General features: G+C 42.6%; 2 protein-coding genes across 2 annotated transcripts; both read left to right on the plus strand.

Moving 5' to 3' along the window:
- The first annotated feature begins 2,155 nt into the window (after positions 1-2,155).
- LOC131597226 (uncharacterized) lies at positions 2,156-3,076 on the plus strand. Its single transcript, XM_058869935.1, has 2 exons — positions 2,156-2,312; positions 2,454-3,076. The coding sequence occupies exons 1-2, from the start codon at positions 2,156-2,158 to the stop codon at positions 3,074-3,076; spliced, it is 780 nt and encodes a 259-aa protein (XP_058725918.1).
- An 853-nt stretch (positions 3,077-3,929) lies between these two features.
- Positions 3,930-5,789, plus strand: LOC131597227 (uncharacterized). Its single transcript, XM_058869936.1, has one exon. It carries the CDS (start codon positions 3,930-3,932, stop codon positions 5,787-5,789), a length of 1,860 nt encoding a protein of 619 aa, XP_058725919.1.
- The last annotated feature ends 4,584 nt before the right edge of the window (positions 5,790-10,373 follow it).

The following is a 10,373-nucleotide window of genomic DNA, read 5'->3' on the forward strand; positions in this document are numbered from 1 at the left end:
ACACTAATAAATAGATATGCGAATCACACCTTACTAAAAGTGGTAGAGAAATGAGTGGGATTTATTCCCTAATTTGTTTCTCAATCACTTAGTGGGAGAGAAATGAGTGGGATTCATTCCCTAATCTGTTTCTCGAAAATTACATAATGGGATAGAAATGAGTGGGATTCATTCCCTAATCTGTTTCTCGATCATTATACATTTTCATGTAATTCAAATCGCAAAGTAAATCCCCTTTAAAAAAATACTCAACCAAAAACATTTAAAACACTTAATAATGGTCCAAATTAAAATAAAGTAATGAAGTGGTGCGGAGCCTTGTATTGGGTTTTGTTCATCATGTAGTTACATAAAAAACACAAACCCAATATCTCTTCTCTTAAGAACAAGTTAAGTCCATTCCAAAATTAGGCGTGTAAGTCTCCAAAGGTCGAGCATCGTGGAGTGTGACTTTAACCTCTGTTCAACTAAAAAACACAAAACAAATGGAAACTATTGAGCCGAACTACGGTCGCTCTGATTCTTGAAAAGGATACGTAGGCATTGGGTCGCGGGGCCTAAGCGAGCACACTTTTAAATAATTCCTTCTTTTCCCCGTATTTCTTTTTGCATTCATTAGCATTTAGGTTTAGACATTAGATATACACCCTTTAGATAGAAACAAACATAGGTGGATACCATCGAGTACGATGGGCGTGAGGGGTGCTAGTACCTTCCCCTTGCGTAACCGACTCCCGTGCCCTGTTCTCTGGTCGAAAGACCTTGTTCTTATTATGAGTTAGGTTTCCTGGTATTCCTTTCCCTTGATGGGATGAATATATTAGTGGCGACTCTGATTCCATTTTTCGCGGTAGTGACAGTTGGCGACTCTGCTGGGGATGTGATAGACCTGTGTTGGTCCATTCTTAGCGAGTCGATCCTAGCCTTTGTTTGTTTTGTTTATTGGGTGTTTCTTTGTGTGCTTATATGCTTACATCCTGTATATATGTGTTTGCATACCATGTTTATTTTCTGCTTGCATATCATGTTTACTTTCCGCATGCATCTGGGCCATATTATGGGCCCCCGTGGGGGCCATATATTTTTCTGTCTTGTTTTGCAGGTTGGGTGGGATGTTTTATGAGGTAAAAGGCCCAATAACCAGGCCATATTTGACACATAGGATACCTAGGATAGAGTGGATAGTCATGACGCCAACAGAATGTCAGGTTCTGTTGATTGCGATCATGAGACCCACGACTAGTTGAGATTCGAATGAGATACCATTGTTGGCATGTATTTGCAACAATGATGGTGTTTCAGGAGAATTGTTAGCGCTGGGGACCTTTGACCTACCTTGACCTAGATTCACCTGTGAGTGGGGTGGGATATACATGACAGGTACCGTTGGTGACTGTTTTGTTCTGTTGGTGACTATTGTTCTTATGGTTTTGTGGTACCTATGCCGGACCTTTGATCCTACAACATCCGATCTTGTTCAGAGGCAACATACACTTCTCTTATATGGTGAGGACCTTTCATTGCATCATACTCATCATAGCATGTTTAATTTCAAAAAAAAAAAAGAGAAAAAAAGGGAAAGAGAAAAGAGATTAATATTCATATGCATGCCATTTTTCAGGGTATCCAAAGTCAACACTTCTCATCAAGAATGGCTAACAGTGTGACCGTCAAAAAAGAGGCTACGAAGCGTACATTCACTTGCAGTTTCTATCATGAGGACACGACACCTTTGGTTCAGTTGAGCGCCCTAGTTACTGGACACAATCTGGATGAGTTCAGAAAGACTTATGGCCACATTCTGCTTATGTTAACCACTCGTATTGATGAGTGGGGTCTCTATACTCTTCTTCAGTTCTATGATTCTGAGCTGCGATGCTTCACCTTTCAAGATTACCAATTAGCCCCTACCCTCGAAGAGTATGCACACATTCTTCAAATCAAAGTCCAACATAAGGTTCCTTTTGTATGTGTACCTGAGAAGCCCAAAATGGATCGCATTGCTAGTGCTCTTTATTTGAGCTTGAAGGACGTTACGGATAACTGGAAGCCTAATGGTGGAACCCATGGATTCTATGTGAGATTTCTGATGAAGAAGGCTGAAGCCCTTGCTAATGAGGAAAAGTGGAAATAATTCAATGCTCTCCTGGCCGTCATGATCTATGGATTAGTGATGTTCCCGAATATTCCAAACTTTATCGATCTTACAGCCATCTGTCTCTTCATGGATCAAAATCCTGTGCCCACTCTGTTGGCCGACACTTATTATGCCATCCATTCTAGGTATGGGAAGAAAGGATCAGTTGGGGGCTGTTTACCAATATTATACGAATGGTTTTCCTCACATTTGCCTAAAAGAGGAGCGTTTGTCACCACAAGAGATTCACAGAAATGGCCTCAAAGGATCATGTGACTTACTGCAAACGATATTGTTTGGTATCACCTCCGAACAGACATTGAGCAAGTTATAACCAGATGTGGAAGTTTTGACAACGTTCCTCTCATAGGAACAAAAGGAGTTATCAATTATAATCCGAGGCTCGCACTGCGCCAGTTGGTTTTTGCATTGAAGGACAAGCCCTTGGATAAAGAGATATTCGAGTCTGTTTGCTTTGAGAAAGGAACCGATCCAAAAGGTTTGGAGAAGGCAAGAAGCGCGTGGAACAACATTCATACAGATGACCGAACTACCTTGGGGGGGATGAATGCTATTTCTAAGCAAGCTTATACTGAATGGGTTAAAGAGAGAGTTAAGGAACGCCTGTTGCCCTTCCCGAAGGTTAGTCCTCTATATGAACAACCACCTGAGATTTTAACTGCCACTGTACCAGCTGAAGAGTACAACCAAGTGCATGTGGAAAATATCAGGTTGCGAGAAAAAAGGGAAGACGCTAAGATAAAGTACTTCTTGGTGGATCAGAGAAGGGCTGAATTAGCATATGAGGTTAAAATGCTGAAAGGTGGATCTTCCAGAGTTCAAAAAAGGGCTAGAGCTGAAAGGGGTGAAAGAGCTACCACCGTTCGTGTTGAGGATCATCAAAGGGTTATAGAAGAAGCTGTAAAAGAAGCGGAATAAAAGCTCAAGCGAGAATACAGAGAAGACTTAAGGGCTCACAAGCTCAGAATAGAGAAAGAGGCTAGGGCCGAGGTGAAGAGTTTGAAAAAGAAACTTGAAGAGGAAACTACCCAGAGGATAGTAGTCGAGAAGAAGCTTGAAGAGGAAATTACCCAAAGGATAGCAGTTGAGACGTAGCTTAAAGATAGTCATCTCCGCTCCGCTCGACTAACAGAAGAGAATGCAAAGCTCAAAAACCAGATAACGGAAATAGGAAGTACATCTGAGAAGGATACCCTTCCTAATTGCAAAGGATGTGAGAGCTTGGTGGTCCACTGTGAGATGTTGGATGGGCAGTTGTTTCGCAAAGATGTGGTGATTCAGAGTTTTGTCAAAGGAAGAGATCGAGAAGTGACAAAGAAAATGTTTGATGAAACTAAGAAGTGGAGCGACGAGCACTTCAGACAAGGAGGACCTTTGTTTTACACCAAGATGGATTAATGATTGAGCTTGTATTTCATGACCACCACCAGGCTTGTTGGATGGGGTCCTTCTATTTTCCGTTATTTGAACTATCTTGTTAATGAATGGGTATGCCCGAATTTAAGAGTACGTTTTTAATGAAATCTGAGTCTTTTGTTTCCTCTTGATGCTTATCTTTTGTCACATTGTTAAACATTCTTGATTAATATTAAATATTTTGGATACTCTGAAAATGGCACCTCACATCATATGCACACATGCACCTCATGCACATCATGCACAAATAGGTACATCAGATGGTGTTCTTATTTGACTGATCAGGTTTTCTCTTACAGCAATTGCACCTCCACCTACACATCGCTACTATACGAGGGCTAATCATTCACTGCAAATGGATCAGTTAAGGGATGATCTTATCCAGATGAGAACTCAGGTTACTGCTCAGATGGTTCAGTTCATGGAAGTCATGCAAGGCATGGCTGATCGCCAAGAAGAGCTCAGAATCCGAATGGACACAGTTGCTCAGGTTGTTGCGGACCCCCCGCAAATAAATTCTACTGATATCCGTGTCAATGGTGAACCTGTGAACAGAGGACCTGGTGTAATTCCTCCTGCTGCCAATCAAGGTAATCCTCCTGGGCCTCCCCAGCCTACTCCTGAAGGACAAACTACACAACAAATCAGAAAGGCTGCTGCTATCCCCATGGTGGAAGAGGACCGACACGAGGATTTGTTTCCTGAAAGTGAATGGGGACTTCCACATGATGCTGGAAGGATGTTTAGAGGCCTGGAGGAAAGGATGAGGGCTATGGAAGGCCAAGGACCGGGGATGGATATCAATGACTTGGGTTTAGTTCCTGGCGTCCGTGTGCCCCTGAAGTTCAAGGTACCCAATTTTGAGAAATACAAGGGGAATACTTGTCCTAAGACACATGTCCAAACTTACTATCGCAAAATGCATGTGTACTCTGAGGACGAAGGATTATTGATGCACTTCTTCCAAGATAGCCTGACTGGGGCATCCTTCGAATGGTACATGAGATTGGAGAGGGCTAACATCCGAAGTTGGAGGGACTTAGTCGAGGCCTTCATAAAGCAATATCAGTATAATGTTGACATGGCACCAAATCGCACTCAGTTACAGAATCTAGCCCAGAAAGCTAATGAGTCCTTCAAAGAATATGCGCAGAAATGGCGCGAGTTGGCGGCTAGAGTCCAACCACATATGTTGGAAAGAGAGATGATGGATATGTTCACCAATACTCTGGAGGGCCAATATTACTCCGCCTGCTCCGCATCCTCGAGTTTCTCCGATTTGGTCATGATTGGTGAACATATTGAAAGTGGGATTAAGGCTGGTAGAATACAGAATCCAAGTACTGCTAGTTCCTCCTCTGGGGCTGGTAGAAAGAAGCCATACAATGGGTTTGCCAAGAAAAGAGAGGGCGAGACTAGTGCTGCCTACTATGGTCAAGGCAAGGGCCATGCTTATCAACAAGTAGCCGCTGTGACTATACCAAATGCACCTTTTCAGCAACATCAGCAACGAGGGTATGCTCCACGTCAATATCAACTGAAAGCGCCTGAAAGGGTTTTTGATCCGATCCCGATGACATATGCACAAGTACTGCCATATCTCCTCGATTTGAAGTTAGTACAATTGAGGACTCTAGCCACTCCTGCTAAGTTGCATGCTAATTGGGATGCCAATGCGAGATGTGAATTCCACTCCGGGGCACCTGGACATAGCATTGAAAACTGTAAAGCGTTGAAGCATCAGGTTCAAAATCTTCTCGACTCTAAGGCCATTGAGTTTACTCCTACTCAAGGACCTAATGTTGTTCAGAATCCTATGCCTCCCCATGGAGCTCACGCTACAAATGCCATCGAGTTTGTCGAAGATACTCGCTTGGTCAAGGATGAGATTGAATTGGGCTCTTTGTTGCCATTATTGAAGGAGGAATTATCGAGGATGGGTCTATACTCTGGTTGTGGAGAATTCTGTACTAACTGCATGGCCATTTCCTCGGTTTGTGATAAGGTGAAAAGTGGGGTTCAACAGTTGATGGATAGTGCGTATCTACAGTTTGAGCGTGTGCGACATCCTGAAATAGTCGAGAATGAAGTCAATGTGGAATCCATCCCGTATATTCCTGCCAAGATTCCAATTCCTGCCAGAGCACCTCCTTTGGTGATTACATTGCCTGGTCCCGTCCCATATAACAGTGAAAAAGCAATCCCATGGAATTAAGGGGGAGAAGTTTTCTACCAAGGGGCCAAATATGAGATTAAGATGCCAGTTGAGAAAGAAGATGTGGATAATGTTGTTGGCATGGGAAGGATGACAAGGAGTGGTCGTATTCTCAATACTCCTTAGAATACTAGAGACGATAGTACAGAAGCTCTAGCTCAAGCTAAAGGGAAAAGAGTGGTAGAAGATACAGTGGAGCAAGGGCAAAGCTCTAATTCTGAAGATACTGTGGCCAAAGAGATGGAAGGGTTCTTAAAGATCATCAAGAAAAGTGAGTATAATGTGGTTGACCAACTGAGTCAAACTCAATCAAAGATTTCGATTTTGCAATTACTTTTGTGTTCGAAGACACATCGAAATGCTTTGTTGAGAATTCTAAGTACTGCCTTTGTCCCTCCGGAGATCTCAGTGAATCAACTTGAAGGAGTAGTGTCAAACATCAACGCTGGCAATGGGTTGGGATTCACTGATGCAGACTTGCCTTCCGAAGGTAGAAACCACAATAAAGCTTTGCATATATCAGTGGAGTGCAAAGGGACTGTGTTGTCACGCGTTCTCGTGGACACTAGATCTTCTTTGAATGTATTATCAAAGTCGTCTTTGATGAGGCTAGACTATTCTGGTGTTGAGATAAGGCCGAGTGAATTGACGGTGAGAGCCTTTGATGGCTCGAAGAGATCGGTGTTCGGGGAAGTTGACTTGCCAATAATGATAGGCCCTCAGCTCTTCACTATTACTTTCTTCGTGATGGATATCCACCCGTCTTACAGTTGTCTCCTAGGACGCCCATGGATCCATGCTGCTGGGGCCGTGACTTCCACATTACATCAGAAACTCAAATTCGCGACTCAAGGAAAGATAGTCACAATATATGGGGAAGAAGAACACGTGGTAAGTCATCTTGCGTCCTTCAGGTATATCGAGGTGGAAGGAGAGGTCCACGAGACACCTTGCCAGGCCTTTGAGGCTGTCCAGACTATCAAAATCCCTTATGCTAAAAATAAGAAGTTGGAGGCTCCCATGTCTTCACTAAAAGAGGCTAAAGCTGTGGTTGAGTCTGGTCATCCTGAAGGATGGGGCCGAGTCTTGGATTTACCGATCAAGCAGGATAAATGTGGGATTGGTTATCAAGTGGGTCAGAGTTCATCTAATGAGGCCCCCAAGAAGCCCGGAACTTTCGTTCCGATCAAGTTCTCTAGTGCTGGCATTGTCAAGGATCATATTTGTGCTGCTGATGATGATATGGATAGCGATTATGATATCGAGGGATGGATCAAGCCATGTTCCCCAGGACAAAAGCTTCTCAACTGGTCATCCGAGGACATCATCTCAATTGCTTTTGATCAAGAGTAATACTGTTTGTTTTTGTTTATCATGCAATAATTCCTGTGTTCTACCCAAGACACAGTGAAACACATGTAGGGCATCATTTGTTGTTTTTCAATGTTAAAATCATTAATAAAAGGATGTTTTTGCATTCAAACATTTTGTTCCTTGTCTTTCATTTTCTTTTTTACCTTTAGGTTTGTTAAATAAAAAAAATGGCAACATTTCTTATTCATCATCATCCCTCCATTCTAAAATAAAGCATAAATCATAATTCATGCAGATCCACTTCTCCTCCAGATTCTGTTGATAACGATTTTGCTATGCCTCGTTATGACTTCAACAATCCTATCTACATCGCTGAAGAAGGGGATGAAGAAGATTGTGAACTCCCTGATGAGTTAGCCAGATTGTTGAAACAAGAAGAGAAAGTGATCGAGCCACATCAAGAGCCTATTGAGACGGTGAATCTTGGCACCGAAGAGATGAGAAGGGAGGTTAAAATAGGGGCTTCTTTGAATGAGGATGTAAAAGAAAATTTGATTGGAATGTTGAAGGAGTATTCTGATATCTTCGCTTGGTCTTACGAAGATATGCCTGGATTAGATACTGATATTGTTGTGCACAGGTTACCTCTTAAAGAAGATTCTCCGCCTGTCAAACAGAAACTCAGAAGAACACGTCCTGACATGTCCAAGAAAATCCAGGAAGAGGTTCAGAAGCAGTTTGATGCTGGCTTTCTCGCTGTAACAGTTTACCACCGTGGGTCGCCAATATTGTACTTGTACCTAAGAAAGATGGGAAGGTACGAATGTGTGTCGACTATCGAGATCTGAATAGAGCAAGCCCGAAGGATGATTTCCTGCTTCCTCACATTGATGTGTTGGTAGATAATACTGCTCAGTTCTCAGTTTTCTCCTTCATGGACGGTTTTTCTGGTTACAATCAGATAAAGATGGCGCCCGAGGATATGGAAAAGACAACATTCATTACGCCATGGGGCACATTTTGTTACAAGGTCATGCCATTTGGGTTGAAGAATGCTGGGGCAACCTATCAAAGAGCTATGGTGACTTTGTTTCACGACATGATTCATAAGGAGATTGAGGTCTATGTGGACGACATGATTGCAAAGTCCCATACTGAAGAGGAGCACCTCGTCCACTTGAAGAAACTATTTGAAAGGTTGAGAAAATTCAGGTTAAGGTTGAATCCCAATAAATGTACCTTCGGAGTGAGATCCGGAAAGTTGCTTGGTTTCATTGTAAGCGAAAAGGGTATTGAGGTCGATCCTGCAAAGGTAAAATCCATACAAGAGATGCCTGAGCCGAGGACTGAGAAACAGGTTCGTGGGTTCCTGGGAAGGTTGAATTACATTGCGAGATTCATCTCACACCTTACCGCCACATGTGAACCTATCTTCAAGCTATTGAGAAAGAATCAGGCAATAAAGTGGGATGACCATTGTCAAAGGGCATTTGATAAAGTTAAAGAGTATTTGCAAGAGCCTCCAATCCTTATGCCTCTAGTGGAAGGTAGACCATTGATCATGTACTTAACAGTCCTCGAGAATTCAATGGGGTGTGTGCTGGGGCAGCATGACGAGTCTGGTCGAAAAGAGCATGCAATTTATTACCTTAGAAAAAAGTTTACCGATTGTGAATCAAGATACTCACTACTCGAGAAAACTTGTTGTGCTTTGGCATGGGCTGCTCGCCGACTGAGATAGTATATGTTGACTCACACCACTTTGTTGATTTCAAAGATGGATCCGATCAAATATATATTTGAGAAACCAGCATTGACAGGAAGGATTGCCCGTTGGCAAATGATCTTGACAGAATATGACATACAATACACTACTCAAAAGGCCATTAAAAGTAGTGTGGTTGCTGATTACCTTGCGCATCAACCTGTGGATGATTACCAGTCTATGCACTTTGAGTTTAATGATGAGGATATAATGTGTGTGGCAGAGACTTCTAATAGTCAAGATCAAGAGGAAGGACCAGAACCAGGGGCGCGATGGACGCTTGTGTTCGATGGTGCTTCTAATGCATTGGGCAATGGTATTGGTGTTGTGCTTACTTCTCCGACAGGTTTTCATATTCCATTCACGGCCAGGATTTGTTTTGATTGTACTAATAATGTGGCTGAATATGAGGCTTGCATATATGGTATTGAGGCTGCCATTGATTTGAGGATTAAAAATCTCGCAGTTTATGGAGATTCTGCTTTGGTGATTAGTCAGATCAACGGAGATTGGGAAACACGCCACCCCAATTTGATTCCCTATAGAGAACATGTTGTGAAATTGGCTCAATATTTCGATGATATCACCTTTGATCACATCCCACGAGAGGAAAATCATTTGGCTGATGCTTTAGCCACTTTAGCGTCCATGTTCAAAGTTAAATGGGACAATGAAGCGCCTTCAATGGTGATCAAAAGGTTGGATGAGCCCGCATTCTGTGGCGTCATTGATAACGTGCCTGATGAGAAACCATGGTTTTATGACATTAAGAAATTTCTGGAGACCCAAGAGTATCCTGAGGGTGCTTCCCTTACGGATAGGAAAACTCTAAAGAGATTATCTTCCAAGTTCTTCCTTGCTGGGGGTGTGTTGTACAAGAGGAATTTTGATTCTGTGTTGCTCAGATGCGTGGATAGACACGAAGCAGCAAAGATCATACAAGAGGTGCATGAAGGATTCTTTGGTACACATGCGAGTGGACACACCATGGCTAGAAAAATATTGAGAGCAGGTTATTATTGGTCGACCATGGAGCATGATTGTTTCAGCCATGTGGTGGTATGTTACAAATGTCAGGTGTATGCAGATAGGGTTCATGTACCTCCAGTTCCTCTGAATGTGTTAACATCTCCTTGGTCGTTTGCTATGTGGGGCATTGATATGATTGGAGAAATTAAGCCCACCGCTTCCAATGGACATCGTTTCATCCTCGTTGCCATTGACTACTTCACCAAGTGGGTTGAAGCTGCTTCTTATGCAAATGTCTCCAAGCAAGTAGTGACTCGCTTCATCAAGCACAATATAATCTGTCGTTATGGGGTTCCTGAGAAAATTATCACTGATAATGGATCCAACCTCAATAATAAGATGATGAAGGAATTATGCGAGAACTTCAAGATTACGCATCATAACTCCTCCCCGTACAGGCCAAAGATGAATGGTGCAGTTGAAGCGGCCAATAAGAATATCAAGAAGATTGTGCAAAAGATGGTGGTCACCTATAA

Source organism: Vicia villosa, linkage group LG4 (genome assembly GCF_029867415.1).
Source record: "Vicia villosa cultivar HV-30 ecotype Madison, WI linkage group LG4, Vvil1.0, whole genome shotgun sequence".
Lineage (NCBI taxonomy): Eukaryota > Viridiplantae > Streptophyta > Magnoliopsida > Fabales > Fabaceae > Vicia > Vicia villosa.

What these genes read in the sequence shown, in the direction of transcription:
- LOC131597226 (XM_058869935.1), top strand. Translation starts at nt 2,156, where the DNA reads ATGATCTATGGATTAGTGATGTTCCCGAATATTCCAAACTTTATCGAT. An exon ending in GAAAGGATCAGTTGGGGGCT is followed by an intron (nt 2,313 to 2,453) that starts GTTTACCAATAT and finishes ACCTCCGAACAG; the next exon opens with ACATTGAGCAAGTTATAACC.
- LOC131597227 (XM_058869936.1), top strand. Translation starts at nt 3,930, where the DNA reads ATGGATCAGTTAAGGGATGATCTTATCCAGATGAGAACTCAGGTTACT.